The 18,952-nt window shown below is 41.7% G+C and overlaps 1 protein-coding gene across 3 annotated transcripts; it reads left to right on the top strand.

Moving 5' to 3' along the window:
- The first annotated feature begins 14,760 nt into the window (after nt 1-14,760).
- Nucleotides 14,761-17,975, top strand: LOC133952127 (E3 ubiquitin-protein ligase TRIM35-like). Of its 3 annotated transcripts, none has more exons than XM_062386421.1 (3): nt 14,761-14,876; nt 15,296-15,464; nt 15,965-17,975. In XM_062386421.1, the coding sequence occupies exon 3, from the start codon at nt 15,982-15,984 to the stop codon at nt 17,368-17,370; it is 1,389 nt and encodes a 462-aa protein (XP_062242405.1). In that variant the 5' UTR covers nt 14,761-14,876; nt 15,296-15,464; nt 15,965-15,981; the 3' UTR covers nt 17,371-17,975. The 3 variants fall into 3 exon arrangements, with proteins under 3 accessions (XP_062242405.1, XP_062242404.1, XP_062242406.1); XM_062386420.1 differs by having other exon boundaries at nt 14,770-14,876; nt 15,216-15,464; XM_062386422.1 differs by lacking the exon at nt 14,761-14,876 and adding an exon at nt 14,916-15,179.
- The last annotated feature ends 977 nt before the right edge of the window (nt 17,976-18,952 follow it).

Raw genomic sequence — 18,952 nt, 5'->3', positions numbered from 1 at the left:
ATCACGGCTCGACCCGGCAGCCGAGCGGCTCGTTGTGCTCGCTTGTAAACAAAACCCTCCACACCACATAACGAGCCACATATTGACCACCGTGCAATTTTAAGTCGGGTTGGAGTTCTGCCCGAACTGATCGCTGTGAAATTAACTGTGATAACAGCCACTAATAACATCTTCTCCAGCGTTTCTGTCCATGCACTTCATTATTTCCCACTGCTTTGAACGTGTGCCCCGGTTTTTTACTGGAAGGGATTTCAGGGGGAAATAAGCCTGATAACTCCCAAATTAGGCCAAATAAAAGCACACGGCTCATCACTGGGGGTGTAAGTAAGAAAGTGCTGAAATTAGACTTTTCAGAGTTAACGAGCGACTCATCAGGGCTGAGGAAATCTGCAGCCAGAGCTCTGCAGTTCCTGGTTTACAGACAATCTGGTTATATGAAATTTTCATGAATTTGAATAATTCTTTCTACAATTATCGGCACTGAGATTTCTATTTATTCAGTCTCATAATATCCATCTGCCTGTCCAAGCGTCGCTAACAGACATATTTGTAAAATACCCCCACGAATCCATCCAGTTACAAATGTTTTGTCCACGAGAGAAAAAAATGAAAATCTTATTACCACAGTTGGAAGTGGCTCCTCTAACGTCAGAGCTGAGGAGGCCGTAGCATTTGTAAATCCTGATATCAATAGTTCCTCACAATCTTTGTAAAGCTGTGAATGTGAATTGAGGAGCGGGCTGATTGGTTTTTCATTCTTAACAGTGGCTGTTGGGAGGCAATTTAATTTCCTCTCCTCCGTCCTGCATCCTGGGAGACTTACTTTTTTATTTTTTTTATTTTCATCCTTTCCTCTTCAAAAATGTCAACACGACTTTGTCAGCAATAAGCACTTCCTCTGGCGTGACAGATATCACCTGACCCCAATTTATGACAGGCACCGAAAAGACACACTCCTCCAGCACAATATGAATATATTATCATCTCGGTGGGGGATTATATTGAAGGATGTGGTGGAAAACTGAGCAGACGTCACTTAAATAAGACAGAAGCAGTCGTGGGAGCTCGTGAAAATACTCGGCTGTCCGTCAGTCTGCTCGCAGAAACAATAGTGATACAACAATCAGGTGCAGATTGAAGGGAAATATCAATCAAATCAAAAAGAGTCTCAAAATATAATGAAACCAATTCTACTAAAAGCTTTTACTTCCAGATGTCTGAACGGCGAGATCCCGTCTCCTGACATATCTGTTTGGAGCTCTTGCTTTTCAGCACAGCCTTACACATCTCTGCTTGATAGTGTTCTGTCATTACGGATATTAGCCGTGTGAGGATGGATCTCGGCCTCTCTCATCTACAAGCAAGGCAAACAGCACTAATAGAGCAACCTCCTCTAATGGGGGTTTCTGTCACTCAGAGGGAGAAGAGCCCGGGTTAATGTTTATTGAATTCTATCTGCAACAACAGCCGTGAAAAGCAGACAACATTGGTTGTGGACCGCAGCCTCGACCGGGCACATCTCCCGTGTTACAACAACACCCAGTGCACAGGCACACACACACAAAGACATGCACACACACACAAACATCTGAGACGTCTGCACAGGTTGGCACGCACGTGTGTGCACGTACACACACACACACACAAATTGCATTCAAAAGACATCTGCCATCATGTGACCACGAGGCATTCAGATGCTACCCTCCAATGAATATAAAGTATAAACACTCCTCCAAATTCTCCCCCCATGGCCTCTATTTCATACCATTATCTTGGCATAATAAACACATTAGCTTCTCCCTACCCAATTCCTGCTCCTAAGATGAATCTTTCCCCACTATATAAAATAATTTGCCAACATTATATGTGCCGATGAATAATTCATGAGGGTTCATGGAGAGTTTCAGCCACATCTGAGTCCTGGAGGAGGCAGAGCTGACAGACACGCAGGTTCTGCAGTCGGCCGGAGAGAAAATGGAGGATTTGCTGAGAAAGTCTTGCTTTGAAAGTGATGCACGGTCCTGTGTGCTCGCCATGACGGCTACTTACTCACACGGGCATGAGGGCAGCTCAGATGAAGATGCAGGATCATTTCATTCTCTATTGAGTTGTGATGATTGGTTCAAGTGAAATGATTCCGAAAGCTGCTGTGTGTGATTCCTGCTTCCGGCAGACTTTACCCTCTGGGACTAAAAACAACCTTTTCTCTGTGATGGAAACATGAAACATGTAACTTAATGACATAAGCATAATTTATGGTGTTTCTGAGCTGGACTTTCAAGCGGTACAGAGTTTGATGTAATTTCTATCTTAGTTATTTTGTATTTCTGTACTTGCAAAAGGCCAATTTTTATTAAGAATTGGGCTGGAGAAGGTCGTCTCTATTTCTGCGTCTCTGCTGCAAACCATCATCATAACCGTATAAAAGAATACGTTTTGGAATTATTAATCTCTATAAACAGATTCTAAATGTGAATATCTGGGAACTGGGGGCAGGGGAGAAGATGTTGGGGCCAAAAGCTTCTTCTGGTTTCCATTTCTAGTTTTCAAAAGGCTTACGTCGCCCCTGCAAGTAAAAAGTCCATGTGATTTTTTGTTGTGGAGAAACTGACTTTCATGATGAGAGGATCGGGTTGGACTGTAAACTGTGTATGAAGGGAAGACAGAGTCCTGGCCTGGATATCTGCTGTCGCCACTGGAAGGCTACTAGAGGCTAATTCATCGTCAGACGACAGCCGACGGGCTTCTGTGAGGACGAGTGAGCAACAGTCCTCCGGTGATAAAAGGACATATGTGCAGAATTTGCAAAAATGTGAGCTGCTGAAATAATGTTAACCCCTTACTGCCCTAATTAATTTCCAATTATATAAACAAAATATTATTGGTGTTTTTGGCCTGTCATAAAGATGCTAAATGGGGATGGTTAATTTTAATATAGCATATACAATAGATATACATTTAGGTATGAGGCAAATTAGCGACATTAGGCATAATGGGGGCATAACCTTAATTAAACAAATTTTGACCACTATATTTAGACCACTAGATGGCGGCAGAGTGCTTCCAATATGTGTCCGTGTTATGTGTAGTATTTGCACCATCAGGCACAATCGTCACCTCGGCGTTAAGACCGGGATGGGGTTTGAGGCAAATTTGCGACATTCGGCTACAAGGGGTTAAAGATTAGTCTGGGGTCTTTCTGTGTCGTCTCTGCTCTTCCTCGTGACCCTCACAGGATAAGTGCCACATTTCACATCGTCTGAAATATACCTGTGTAGATAAGAGCAAAGATATAACCCTAAACTGGGTTTTAATTGATCTTTGAATATCAACTCACTGTTTTAAACTGGAGCAGATCACGAGGCTGGTGCCAGTTGCAGCTTGTGATTCAGGGATAGAACCGAGTGTAAAGTCATAACTGACAATCACATCCCAACGCTGGTTAATTAAGTTCATGTCGCTGTCACTTCCTGCCACGGCCTGTTTGTCTCAGAATGATTCGTTTACAGAAACTCTGATGTCAAAACAACAGGAACTCATCACGTCACTACAGATTTTACACGAGCCTCAATTTATTAAACATTCATCCTTGCCCCCCCCTGAACACCGGATGCACACTTGCTTGCTCTAACCGAATACTGACTGAATAAATATGTCAGCTTTGTTTAAGCACTGCAGTGAGCCCCAGGGCAATATGCTGTGAATGTACAGGGGGGTCTCACGCACAAGAGGATGCACAGACCGGTGTGAAATGAAAATCTAGGGTTTGAAACCCTTCCCTGTATATTCTCCATAGCGTCTGCAGTCACCTTTAGGAAGCCGGGCTGATAAAGGAGATAAAGGCGAAACATTAATAGTCTCCTCGATATCTGTGTTTCATCTGCTGTGAGTCTCGGAGGACGACTTTGTGCAGCTCAAAGAAAAGCTGTGATCTTCTTACACACGTTTTTATTTTCACTATCACGAAGCAAATGTAGGAACAAATCAAATCAGTGAGAACTTATCAGACCGAACTGAATCGTTCATTTTTAAAACACCACTCAAAACCCACGTTTTTCTACATCTTGTAAAATGACATGAGTATGAGTATTATTCAAATATGATAGAAAAATGTAATGTTTTATTTTTCTATTGTCGATATTATATTAGCAGATTTTGACTTTCTAATTAAACACAGGAAGGGCCCCACTGTTTGTTTACACCTCTCGGCCTCCCGTTGTGTTAATATGGCAACAATCCAAAAAGTAAAACTATAATCAAACCTCTGCTTCTGTTACTTCTCTGATACTCTTGACTGTAAGATTAATAATTTTTTCAGTGGATCCAGACGGAAATATCTGGGATTGACATCAAGTTAAATTCACAATTACCAGGCAGGGTAATCCACAGCCTCTATCAACTACCTGACTTTTCCTCTGGCGCAACCATGAGTTCGACATTGCACTCTTAAAATAATCTGAACTAACGTTGGTGTCCTGTTGTTAGAGTTGAGGTCACAGATCGATGGAAGGTCAAGTTCAAGGTCAACTAAATTATGGTTTTCACACATTGTCACACACAAAATCACCACAGATCACAACAGACTGGAGAGACAATAGGATCTCATTATTCTCCATCATCTCATGTCCGATAAGCAACGTCATAAAAAACACACGCTTTTTTTAAAAAATATCTCTGGATCCTAAGATTATAAACAGAACCTCACGTTTATATAGACTCAAATACTCTATGATCATAGGGTAGGAATGACATCATCATCAATATAAAGTCAGAAAAAGATGTCATCATGTGATGTCGTAATGGAAATAACTTTTGCAACCAGTGAGTTTAGAAACAGGATTTGCATCTATCACTAGTATTCATATGAATCACGTCATGATACATTCATTATAAAGCCCTATGAGACTGTAAGAGAATGAGAATTGTTATTTGTGAATATGGGCTATATACGAATAAAATTTGATTGATTGATTGATTATTACCTTATTTCAAAAGTGAGCATTGATTGGGGTGTTTATTTATATTGATTAAAAGTGTTGCTTCAAATTGAACTTTCATAGCTTTAGTTTATTCTCTGTTTCACCAATAAATACTTTGTGGAGAAAGTTTTACTTCCAGCTGTTTTTTTTACCTCTGTGTTGTTTGCATGCCGTTAGTACAAGTTGGAAAAACACTGTTATCAAAGAGCTCGACAGGCCGAGCCTGACACTCGGGGCTGTGTGTTCTAATGATGCCACACGTATCTCAGAGACCGGGGCTGCAGTGTGGAGATATTTCTGATGTGCGACTGTGACACGGCTGATTCAGGAGGATAGCGGGTGATAAGAGGTGTTGGGCTGTCGGGGTATTATCTGGTGTCAGGGAAGAGGTGATGTGGGAACAGGAAGGAGCAGCAGGAGGAGGAAGGAGGGAGGGAGAGAGGGATAGAGAGAGAGAGAGAGAGAGGGAGAGAGAGAGGACAGTCTCCGACACGGTAGAAACCTGCTCTGTCGTATTCCCCCCCGGGCCAGTCGTGTTATTTTGTAAAGCAGATTTACAGACGCAGCAGAAATCATTTTCAATTATCAAACCGAAGCTCAACCTGAAGAAGACACCAGCTGCTCTCAGCTAATTTGCAGAGGACGAGACGGAGAGAGACTTATTCTTACCTCCATCTGTTATTTAACACTTCTGCTGACTGACCCTGAAAGCTTTGGAAGAGCTTTGAAGGTTTCGCTGCTTGTGATTATATACATTCTCACTTGGGTTCAAACCTCCACGGGCAACTGGTTTGTGAAGAGAAGAGAAAGTAGTTTGGTTTCCTGTAAAATTATTCACAAATAAAACAAAGAGAGAGAAAGTCTCCTTGTAGTCGTGCTGGGTTTTCATTTTTGAGAGTAAGGTGGAAATATTTCAAATTAAGAGGAAAAAAAAAAGGTTAGAATGTTAAGAAAACTAAGTAAAGTTGTATTATATCAAAAAATTGAAATAATTTTATGTGGAAGTGTAAAACCTTTATGACAAAAAGGCAATAACTCAAATTAAAATAAATAAGAGAAATAATTAAATTCATAATATTGCAAAACCAAAGCTCTAATTTAATGAAAAATCCGTAATACTACAAGAATAAAGTTAGTTACTTCTGTATAATACTTGAAATATATGAAAATAATAAAAAAATTTATGATATAAGGAGAAAAGAGTGGTAATTTAATGAAGTAAACAAGCCACAACATTTTAAGATAACTTCACAGTCGACCAAACATTTCCTCCTCCACAGAAGAGGTAATTCTTCTGTGTGGTTCTTTTTTCAAAATACAAGTTTCAGACACAATGATTTCAAAGTCATGATATGAATAAAAAGTGTTTTTTTGCTATTTGTGAAACTTGCAGATTAATTTATGATGACCCATTTCCCTAGTTTTAACGGAGGTGACGAACTGAGCTTCTGATGTATCATGAATTTATTCTCATAATATTACAACTTGGTTAATTTATTCTCTTAATATTATGAATTTCTTCTTCTTCTTCTTCTTCTTCTTCTTCTTCTTCTTCTTCTTCTTCTTCTTTTCTTCTTCTTCTTCTTCTTCTTCTTCTTCTTCTTCTTCTTCTTCTTCGTCTTCTTCTTCTTCTTCTTCTCTCAGCCCAAATCTCTGTGTCACCAATACTCCATCATACTATATGGAATTTCAATACGTGTTTAAAACTGCCCCTATTAAATCATCTGCAAACTAAACAGTAAAATGACTCATTCTATAGATTTGCAGCAATAACATACTTTTGAAGTGGAAGATCAGAAATGAATAATTCATGATAATTTGACTTAAAAATGCTTATATGCAATACGAAAAAAGCATGTTTCACCTAATAGTGTAGAATTATAATCTGCAGGTGTTGTGACCTTAAAGATGAATATATGATTTTCATTATATTATGCACAGCAATGCAAATCATTTCATTACACGTGGTATTAAAGTCTGAAAAGTGAACTTCAGAGGAAATGTCAAATGCTGTGGATGATGGTGTGAGTGGGAATTTATGAAATTGTGTGAGATAGACAGTAACCTTTCTAAAATGGCTTGATTGTATTTTAAAAGTTATAATAATAATAAATGTGCCTGCTCTCCAGCAGGTCCACAGCTGCCTTGTCTTCGGTGAGAATACAAAACACCCGAGTTATTTAAAACCTGCCTGACAAACGCTGTAATCCAAACAGATGTTTGCTCCGGGGAAGACAACAAAGCACTGATGGGGTATTATGGTCTATTATTACAACACACAGGGCTTATTTAGGTTTATTTACATTTTTTGAGTCTTTCAAGCGAAACAGATTCATTTTTAAATCGGGATCTAATATCGGAAACAAAAATCATATGTCTCAATCTAAGGCTGAGACATTCTGAGCTGGAAGGAGCAGTGGAGGGAGATCAGGATGTTTTCCACTGCCCAGCTTGTGTGGAAGTGAAAATATTAGATTGTGGTAATGTTTGGATGCTTAAAACAACAAACTGACCTCCAAATGCACGATGCAGAACCCAGACAGCAGGTTAGATGAGGCAGCTCTCATGTAAACGCTCCTCCACGGCCCTTCTCCAGCTCCGTCTCAGGGAAAGTAAGATGCTCCTCGGCCAGACAGGATCAGCTGTTCCTCCGTAGAGTTGTGGGTCTGCCCCGGGATCCTTCTACCAGTTGTGTATGTCCAGACAAATCCCACAGAGAAGTGTCTAGAGGTCAAACACCTCACAAGCCTGAACCGGCGGCTTTAACACAAGAGGAAAACACTTCTGTTTCATTTCTGATGGTTAGAAGAGACACAACACTTCAATCACAATCACCAGAGCTCCACCTGCATGGGACCGAAACCTACATCTGCACTGATGTCACACTAATCCTGATGTTGATCTCAAACTTGTGTTAACCAGAGGATTAAAATCATCGTATTTCAAGGATATTTATCGTACGTGAATCATATCCAAGAAAACAATTATGTGTAAATATTTTCATAAACCACAGCTCTGAAATGAAATGAGGGATGAGAGAGAACGTTTGTGTTCTTCACAACGAGAAAGATGTCACAAGGGAACAGACAGATTCACTGTTGATGTAGATTCTCTGAAGATCTATCAATTTAAAATGTTCATTAAATGTTTTGAAGCTGAGGAGCTGGAATGAAACTTATATTTAATGACAAATACAAATCCAGGGTGTTCGTCTCTTTGTTAAATCTATAGCAATCTACAAAAATGAATTGCAGCAATTTATATAATTTATTTATTTAACCGTTCATTCCTTTATTTCGTATGAATTAAAATGTTTTCCTGTGTCCTAATTATGTTGTTTGGGCTGTTGACAAGGTTGTGATACTATAATCGATCTGATTTGCGATTGTTTAGTGTGACTTTAGTGTATCGGACGCTTATGGTCCAAATACTATATTTATCGAACATCTATCTACGCTACATCCCAAACTTACTGAATTCCTTTGCTCGAGGCACCTTCCTGACACTAGGTGGGGTCGTCGAGCCGGACATCATCGCCTCAGATTATTCCAACTGATTCTCATTATTTCCCTCACAGCTGCAAACTCTGCATTAACCTGAGATATGATGATCTTGATTTCACAATCTGTGGTATCAGAAACATAATGGATGACGAAGCACAGCCTTGGGCAGTGGCCATAGGGAAATGTGTTGCTCTCATTCAGTTTACACAAGGACCTGTTTGGACCCTGGTGCGTCATATTCTTCATAACCTCCACAGCATATCCCCCCGCTCCCCCCCAGGACAATTTCATAAAAGTTATGGATCTGACATCTTTGGGGGCGGAGGGAACTGAAAACAGCTGAACTACTCAAGATGTCTCCCTGAAACCGCAGCCGCTGCACTTCTGGAGTTAAATACTCGTGTGGAGGAGGAGTGGCAGCGGGGCGAGTGGCTGCGGGGCGAGTGGCAGCGGGGCGAGTGGCTGCGGGGCGAGTGGCAGCGGGGCGAGTGGCTGCGGGGCGAGTGGCTGCGGGGCGAGTGGCAGCGGGGCGAGTGGCTGCGGGGCGAGTGGCAGCGGGGCGAGTGGCTGCAGTGTCAGAGAGGCTCGATTGTTTCTGTGCTAACGGAGGCTCTGCTTGTTCTTTCCCCTCGAGGCCTCACAGAGCGTGGACCTCTGGGAAATGACCACAATGTGCTGCCACTGAGGAGAACAACCACAATCTGCTAAAAAGACTAAAACCAACGAGGGCGCTGAAACCTCAAGGACAGATCAGCAGAGGTCGACGAACCCAGGGAGACACGACGAAGGGCAAACCAGGTCTGGAAGGTGCGACAGCTTGTTAGGGTCTCTAAGTGGGAAATGAAAATCTGAGATGTCTTGAATAAAGTTGTAATATTACGAGAATAAAGTCGTAATATTAAAAAAGGTTGTACATTTCAGAGAATGAAGCTGAAAGAGCAGAGGAAGAGGAACCAGTCTTGGCTGCTTATATCCTGTTTTTTTCTTTATTCTTGTAATATTATGACTTTCAATCATTAGATTAAGACGTTATTGTTGGATAATATGGCTTCCGTACTAAGGACCGTTTAAAGCAAGTTTTTCCTCTACATCTCAGTTTTAACATTATCTAATATTTAGATTTCTCTTTGAATTATTCTGTTATTTAATTTTTATTTATTGTGCTGCACATCTTATCGTAGCAAACATGTTTTTTAACAGTAATTCTAAGCCTCCAGCCTTTCTCTGGGTTACGTGCCACCAATTTCAAAGAGTGTTCAGCGAGTAGAGAACTGGGGCGTCTGTTACCGCTCTTAGAAAGAACTCTATATTCAGCACTGACACCAGTTCAGACAGCCGCTCTCTGATTGGCTCGTGTGTTGGCACAGCGTCAGGTGGAGTCAGAGATCACTCAGCATCGATCGTCTTCAGGGCAAAAGCAGAATATCATCAATGTGATCTAATCGGAATAGAGTTAAACTGTGGCCATGATATATTTTCACGTGTTTTTCAGCTGATTAAGTTCAGAGAATAACGCTACAGCAGCAGATCAAACCTCTGGCTGCAAAACACGAGAGCACAGCAGCAGGTTGTGAAGTCGTGGAGATGAAGAGACGAGTCCAGATCCAAATGAATACACAGCTCTGGACCCCTCAGTGGAGAAAACGAGGTTTTAATCACTGTCATGGTTTTTAACTTGAGGTTAATTCCTCGCCTGTTTGATGAGTGTGCTGCAGGAAGGTGTCCCACAGGTCCCAGTACCATCCATGCATCTAAAAGCAGGAAGAACTAGTTGTTGAGCACTATCTGCTGTTTCTGTCATGGGGTTTAGATTGATCTCATTTACATTCTGCCAGCGTATGTGTTTTATTATCTCAAACCTGATTCCCACGTCTTGAAATGTGTTTGAGTTCTGCAGGGCGCTTTGAAACCGACGATTCAGAGGCGACCACATAACGTGCACAGGCTTCACCCGTGTCCCTTTGAGGTTAACCTCTACATCCCCCACCGTTGTTCCTTTGCACGTCTGAAAACTGTTCTCTCCATTTTGAAGAGTGGCTGTTGATAGTTTGTTCTCATCAACAATGAGCAACACAAGCCGTGGCCAAAACTCACAGCGATTCTCCGCCGTCCATCTGTGTGTTCACTATGCTGCCGACACTCTCAGCTTCATCAAAATATGGGAAACTATAGGGTAAAAGGCCTGGCAGACTTTCTGAGCGTTGATGAAAGCAGTGGCTTGACATGGACGCAGCATATTTTGCTGGCACAACAATGAACGCTTGGAACGTGGTGAGCATCCAGATGGACGACAGAGAAGTGGATTACATGATTGGCTGGAGAAGCTGTAATGGAAGTTTTTTTAGTGCTGCTACAAAGACCGAAACGCCAATTTTCATGCAGCAATTCACAAACGGGGATAAAAAGCAAAACAAAGCAACTGAGGGTGTGTATAAAGATGGACGACATGGCAGCTCCCCCAAAAGTGAAGCCAAACATAAAGAGTCATAAAGATAATGACTGTGTTTGTATAACCAGATTAGTAGATGTGTAGACAAGTCTGCACATGTGTCTGTGAATGTGTGTTTGCAGATTCTATGACACATTTATTCCATGTACCATCATATACGATAAAGAAAAATGTGTCAGGTGAACAAGCACCAGGATCCGTCAGCGAGCTCACGGTGCAGAAAGTGTACACGACCCACGGAAAACTCATTAAGACCTTACATGGAACAAGGGGCTGAAAACCACCGAGTGAGCAGAAGCAAAGTCTGCACAACATGTTTTACAAGACACCGAGCAAAATAAAGATTCAGTCCATCTGCATTGAGCTTGTTCCTTCAGGCCTCGTTTCAGGATTATAAACACACTGTCTGCTGGACTTTGCTGATTCAGTTCGCTGCCGTCGTTCTGTTATGTTCATCCACAACAAGTTCACAGGCTTCTCCAGAGGAAGCAGAAATCGTGGGTATACAAATTATTTGCAGAGCAGAGTTCGTTCTGTTCCCTTACGGTTGTGTTTCCTACAAATACCGTGGCATCAGAGTTGATAGTTCATGTTCAAGGTTAAACTGCAGTTGCTTGAGCTGCAGAAGTAAACAAACCAGTCACAAAAACAAATACAAATACACACATACACACACAATCCTTAAGAGACACAAACCCTGCACCAGCATGAGGACCAACTAAAAAATAATTTGCGGAAAGTGTTGACTCAGTCTCACTTCACCTTGAGGCCTTAAGGTTAGCATTTTCACCGGCGCCATCTTTTTTTTTTAATTTTAAGCTAGACATAACCATATTTGGAGGAGCAAGGGGTGGAGCCTGACTGAGAGCTCGAGGATGTCTCACGCCCACCTGAGACCTGCACCCATTGGATGGTACTAGCTGTATCCACGCCCTATGATATGCAGTCCTTTATCGTCTATTTGACTCTAAATGGGACAACAATTTACAAAATGAGCATCACGCTGTATTGACAATAGTAAATGTATTGATGTGTAGCATGCTAGTAAAAAGAAGGGTCATTCTTATAAATAAGATTTATCGCATGATAGATAACTTTTATAATCTGAACCTTTATAATTTTTCACTCTTATTTCATAATGTTTGTTGTGAAGCACGTTTTTTACTTGTATTGAAAAGTTCTTTACAAATAAATAACCATTTTCTCATCATTTCCATCGAAAATTACTTCTGTTTGCAAACAGTGGGGTCGCCCTTTGCTGGTAATCCGATGGCAGTTTTACTTATATTTTATTAAATGTTTTCTTCTCAAACAGACTTGTGTGGCCCTGAGTATAAAAGTGTTCATGGGGGAGGAACAGAAACCTTGAGCTGAGCCTTGACTTAAATATCCGCACTCAGTCATAACCGGTTTAACCTTTCCCTCAGATGCACACAGCTCCTATGTAATTTAGAAAGAGTCAGAGCTGATTGAAACGACAATTACCAAAAGTAAAAGTTCCTTGAGTACTAAAGTACGGGACCCCTGAACGGACAGAAGTGGCCCTCGTTGAGGAAATCAGAATCCAGCTGACTGTTGTCCTCGAGTCATGAATGTGGAAGCAAATCAGCGGCACCAGATTATCTGCAGATGGAAAATAGCAGCGGATCAAGAGAAGAAATCAGTGGACTGCATGTTGCGTGGAAATAAGCAGGGGGCTGATTACTTCCACTCGGGTTCGCCCTGGAAATTGCTGATGCCAAATCAATTTCTTTAGAGCGCACCTCCGACAAACAAGCTGCAGTGGTTTTACCAAACGGAGGAAATTCATGGAGCTCCAACTGTGTGTGGCCCTGAATTCAATCTGATAACTGTCAGTGGGACAGTATGTGTCTGCAGGGACACTTGAAACCAAACAGTAGATTTATACTCCACAAAATCAATGACAAGATACTAATTGGATGATAATTAAAGTATATCAGGACATAAATTAAGCGTTTACATGAAACAGAATGGTAGAACCTCAACAGGTTGGTGACCATAGAAAGCTGTTGTGTCTCAATCAGGAGCTCAAACCTATCCAAGGGTTCATTGCCATTAATAGTCATTTCATGCTATAAAATGAATATTAATGCATTAAATAAATGTTTTATCTGTATTTATTAAATCTTTTGTGTTAATATGGGCTATAGAAATCACGTGATTGATTGATTTCCACAAACTAGGATTTCCACAAACTATGCAAGGAATGCACAGTGTGGAGAAGCAGGTAATTCCTATAACGATAGGACTGCAGCGAGAAAATGCAAACATTTGGATTCTCTGGCGCACTGTACGTACCATTCCCCTTTCTGACATCTCTGTACCCTCTGAAGCTTCAGGAGAAGGTATGAAATAAAACTGTTTGGGTTTGAACAGTGTTCGGCTGCTCAGCTGGAGCTTGTACTGATGGAAACACTGCAGGGTCCAGCAGAGTTAAAGAGGTGATGCACGGGTCAGACTACACGATATCAACCCAGTTATAGTCCGACCTGGACGACATGTGTGGTGTCAAGTGGGTTCAGAACTGGGTAACAGGCACCACAATCGTTTGATCTAATGTATTGTATCAACCAATGCATCATCTGGGGCCCAGCAGAAAGATTAGAATGTTTCCACAACGGGTTTCATCACCTGAAGAGCCAGAAGAGATGAAGCCAAGCAGAAATGTAAATATGCCGTATCAAAAAGAGGAATTGTTGGACTTTGGGAACAGAGGAAGCTGATTCCTTGAGCTGTGCAACAAATATCTGTTTCTTATCATGAGAGTTAAAAAGACACGGATGCTTTTGGTGGATGAATTTTTGGATGGATGGATGGATGGATGGATGGATGGATGGATGCCTGTGGAAAGAAGCCTATTCTGTCACAGGTGGTGATCATCCTTCACCATTTTAGGCGCGTGAACCGTACATGAGTGCTCTGGCGGCCGGTTACCTCAGCGACTCTTGAGCTTTCCATTCCCAGGGAGCGCTTTGGATATTATGAAGCTGTGTGAGTTCTGTGCCAATGAGTATTTGCTGCTGTTTTTCTTTAAGACCTCTAGAGCAGAAGAGCCAAACCACACCGTTATACAACCATTCTATAGCACTGTCTCTATGGTGCAGCTATAAAAGTTTGCAAGAGCTATGGGGCTCCAGCCAAAACTCCAGAGACGCCTCAGGAAGTACAGTCGCTGCTGTGCCTGCTGGAGGATGTGCACGGTGCTGAGGGCCGATGTGAAAGTCTCTGAGACGAGTAACTCTCAATCTATTTACACTTTCCACTGACGAGTCACTAATGAGAATCTGACGGTCTCTGATCTTCCTGTGGTTGACAACACTTTCTTTGGTCTCATTGACATTCTGAGAGGTTGTTCTCTTGACATCATATGTTTAGCTCCAATGTCCTCCTATAGGCCCCTCTCACCACTGTGGCTTATTAGTCCAATCACTGTGGAGTCATCTGCGAGTTTTACAATGCTGCTGATAATAGTTGCAGAGTCTTTTCTCACAGGGAGTTTCAGCACCAGCTTGGTTGTTACAGTTCATTTCAAAAGTCCAAACTCTATAAACAAGTACTACACAATATACAACAAAGAGTTTGAAGTATTCAAACCATCGCAGCCAAAGTGCTGAGGGTCAGAGATTCACGCATTATAACATAATGTTTGAATTTATAAAACCCTCTTTTAATTTTCTAACATTGTTTCCACTTGTTTGCACTTTGTTTCTGTCTCTTTAATGTGACTTCAGCTCTGCAGTCACGTCACAGACCCCCCCCCCCCGCACTTCCTGTTAATATTTAACTTTCATTCACTCTCTAGCATTACGACCTCTGAACATTGAACAGTGATCAGATCACATTCATATCCAAGCAGCTATTTCACAACCAAGTCTCTTGTCGGTGTGAGCTTGTTGCTGCCAAATGACTTTTGACCAGTGTAAGGTAATTATCACAGTTTATTTCCACTTTGATTGATCATGTTTTTAATCTATTACAATGTAACTTGGATCATGCTGTCCTTTACTACTGAATGCATATTGGCCTGGTAGCTTTAACTAGGCGTTGTTGTAATCATGTGATTCAGAAGATCTCAACCTTTGACTGTTTAAACAAACCCCCCCGACAGAGTGGGAGGGGCTAGCCAAATGTATAAAGACAAAGGACTGCTTCCTATCGGTGTGCATATTACAAACTAAACTCTTTCGTATGCACCATGATCGAGCATTAAAGGAAGGTGACAATACTGTAAGAGAAATTTGTTTCTTGTTTCCTCGTTGGTAGTGGGATTGTAGAAATTGCCGCGACACCAGTTATCAAATCCAAGGCTTGATTAACTTTATACAATCGTGTCCTGAAACCAGAGAAACCAGGAAGCATCTGTTCCTCCCTGAAGAGACTCAGGCTGAAAACCAGACGATCACATTCACCTTCCAAACCAAACTAAACCCAACTGGACCAAACGTCCTGAGTAAGTCCAGCTACAGGAGAGAAGAGTCAAACTACAACCTGCCGACGCTCCACACACTGACCGTGAGTTTAACCCCTGACTGCCTGAATTCATTTCCAATTATATAAAAAAATATTATGTGTATTTTTGGCTGTCATACAGATGCTAAATTAAGTGGAGATAGTTAATTTCAATATTGCATTCACAGTAGATATAAAGTTAAGGTATGAGGTAATTGAATAAAAACATATGTTTCTGTACCTCATTGCTGTTCCATCATCACAGTATTTCAAATACAGCTTAATACCTCAAAATACCTTTGCTGCACAGTCCCAAGGCGCTAGTATGTATTTTCCACAGCGACCACTAGATGGCGGCAGAGTGCTTCCAATACCTACCTTGGTATATGTAGTATTTGCACCATCAGGCACAATTGTCACCTCGGCGGCATACAAGCCGGAATTGGGTTTGAGGCAAATTCGCGACATTCGTCCACAAGGTGTTAACAAACACCTCGACTCAGAGAGGAAGTGAACCTCAGTGAAGTTTGTGGAGCTGTGACTGACTGACTGTCTGTTTTCAGCTTCACCTGGAGACTCAATGGCATCCAGATCAGAAGAGGATTACTGCTGTTCCGTCTGCCATAATGTCTTCAGAGATCCTGTTGTTCTGTCATGTAGCCACAGCTTCTGTAAAGCCTGTTTGAAGAGCTGGTGGAAAGACAAAGTAGTAAAAGAGTGTCCACTTTGTAAGAGAAGATCTTCAAGGTCAAAACCACCTGGTAACCTGGTGTTGAAGAACCTGTGTGAGACCTTCATACAGAAGAGAGATACGAGCTCTTCACCTGCTCTCTGCAGTCTGCACTCAAAGAAACTCAGACTCTTCTGTCTGGACCATCAGCAGCCAGTGTGTCTCGTCTGCAGAGATTCAGAAAAACACACCGAGCACAGATTCAGCCCCATCGATGAAGCTGCACAACAACACAAGAAGCAGCTTCAGGAACCTCTGGAGCCCCTGAAGAAGAAGTTACAGTGTTTAGAACGTGTTAAAGTAATGTTTGAAGAAACAGCAAAACACATTAAGGTCCAGGCTCGACGCACAGAGAGGCAGATCAAGGAGCAGTTTGAAAAGCTTCATCGGTTTCTACAGGAGGAAGAGGAGGCTAGGATTGCTGCACTGAGGGAGGAAGAGGAGCAGAAGAGTCGGATGATGAAGAAGAAGATTGAGGATCTGAGCAGAGATATAAAGGGTCTTTCAGACACAATCAGAACCACAGAGAAGGAGCTGAGAGCTGAGGACGTCTCGTTCCTGCTCAACTACAAGGCTACAGTGGAACGAGTCCAGCAGACCCCCCTGCAGCGTGATCCATGGCTGGCCTCAGGAGCTCTGATAGACGAGGCCAAACATCTGGGCAACCTGAGCTTCAACATCTGGAACACGATGAAGGACCTGGTCTCCTACAGTCCTGTGGTTCCGGACCCTAACTCTGCTCATCCAGAACTTATTCTGTCTGAAGATCTGACCAGTTTGAGACAAGGAGAGAAACAGAAGCTTCCTGACAATCCAGAGAGGTTCGATCATTACTTCTCTGTCCTGGGATCTGAGGGTTTTAACTCAGGGACTCACAGCTGGGACGTCCTGGTTGGAGACGGTACTTACTGGACACTTGGTGTGTCAGCTGAGTCGGTCCAGAGGAAGGAAAGCACACAGTCTGGATTATGGGAAATAGAGTTCAATGAAGGTGAATACTCAGCATGGTCACCATCAGGATCATATGTTCTCTCTGTGCAGAAGATCCAGAGGATCAGAGTGAAACTGGACTGTAACAGAGGAGAACTGTCGTTCACTGATCTTGATGCTAACAAACACATTCACACCTTCACACACACTTTCACTCAGAAGATGTTTCCATACTTTAACACTAGAGAACCTTTGAAGCTGTTACCTGTGAATGTCTCTGTGACGCTGGATCAGAGCAGTTCGAGATAAAGATTTTATTCATCATGTTTATTTCTTTAAGAGAAATCTGCTGAATTTAAATGTTAAACTTGTTATCTAAAGCTTTGTTTATTACTTCTCACTCATTTTAGTTTCTCCTGTCGACTTTTCCACATGGGTAAAAATATTTTATTATTTTCTGATCTTTATCTTTGGTTTGTTTTTTACTTTCATGGGAAATGTTTTCTGTCATTTAAATTTTTGTGGATCCATGAAGTCGAGCAAAGTGATGAAGATCAACATAAAACAGTTATTTATCAATAACAGCTGATCATTGTTCACATTCAACAAACTTTATAAAAATCACACATGAGACATGATTCATGATTAATGACCTAAAGTCTGTTCACATGTGAAATAATCCAGTAAATATGAACATTTGTCTGTTTGACGTGATGAAGCCAAAATTATTCTGTCTGTAAAAGTGTTTCCATTCATATGACAAAATTGATCTATTCTTCACTTTATTTTCTCTGTATTATTTTAAACATGGTTGCGTGTTCTTCTGTCATGTAGACAAAAAACAATATAAACCCAAAACTTCTTAAAGTAAAACAAAGAAGAAAATGACTACAATAAACCCCATAAAACTATTAGATGGGATTCGACTCGCTTTTGTTTTTATTATGTACATGTTCAAGCTGAAAGAAGAAAAAAATAATTGTGACAGAAGAGAACATCAGATCAGTGACGAGGAGACGACAGGATAACGTCTTAAGATGTAACCTCAGGTGAGTAGACACATTGATGAACAGTTAGTGACAAAGACGAACCTGAATGTGTGTGACCCCAGAGCATCTCCTTCTGTATTCTATACAACCTCCATGTTCCAGAGCTCCCGTCTGAAAACTATTTTAATCTCACAATCTAGTTGTCTTAACTCACAAGACTGTTCTCGAGGGAGCGACAGCAAATCCAATTCTGCTCCGACTCTTGTTTTGTCCAGACGAAGCATTATGGGTATGACAGCCGCTCCGTGGAAACCGATGACCGATCTCCATGTAACATTTTATTCTCGCCTGGCTGCGGAGGACTGTGATTACTGATTGACAGAAACAAGCCTTTTCCCTCAGAACCCCTGGTAGAAAACACTCCGATTTAAAAATAAAACTTGAAACTTTGACTCCTGTGCGTTCGCTTTAAACTCCGCTGTAATTTTCAATTTTCTCCAGAGCCAGTAAATACCAGGGGTGTCAAACTGGAAGTGCAGAGGTAACCTGAGGGCACAGTGGTCCTATCTGGAAACACACAGAGCCCAGCGTGACACCCTCTCAGTCCACAGGAGCCCACGGCTGATTGATGGTGAGAGCTTCTCTCTCGGGTTGGAGGAAGAAGAGGAAAATTCGAGAGAAGAGGGGATGAAAGGAAAGGGACGGATGTCGAGTGTGGAATATGTCTCATTAAAAATCTTCATGTGAAGCTCGTCGATGATATGACGGACAGTAGATCTCTGTGTAGTGTGGGTACATATTTAAAGGAGGTGGCGTAAGGTGGGGGGTAAACACACCTCCAGCTAAATCAATTGGACAGGTATAAGATGAGGAGACGCTGCAGCTCCTGTGTGTGAAAAGTT

This window comes from Platichthys flesus, chromosome 4 (genome assembly GCF_949316205.1).
Source record: "Platichthys flesus chromosome 4, fPlaFle2.1, whole genome shotgun sequence".
NCBI classification, from domain to species: Eukaryota; Metazoa; Chordata; class Actinopteri; order Pleuronectiformes; family Pleuronectidae; genus Platichthys; species Platichthys flesus.
This window is presented reverse-complemented; position numbering and strand designations above follow the sequence as displayed.

Excerpts from the sequence above, each read along its gene's own strand:
- LOC133952127 (XM_062386421.1), top strand. The coding sequence starts at position 15,982 with ATGGCATCCAGATCAGAAGAGGATTACTGCTGTTCCGTCTGCCATAAT.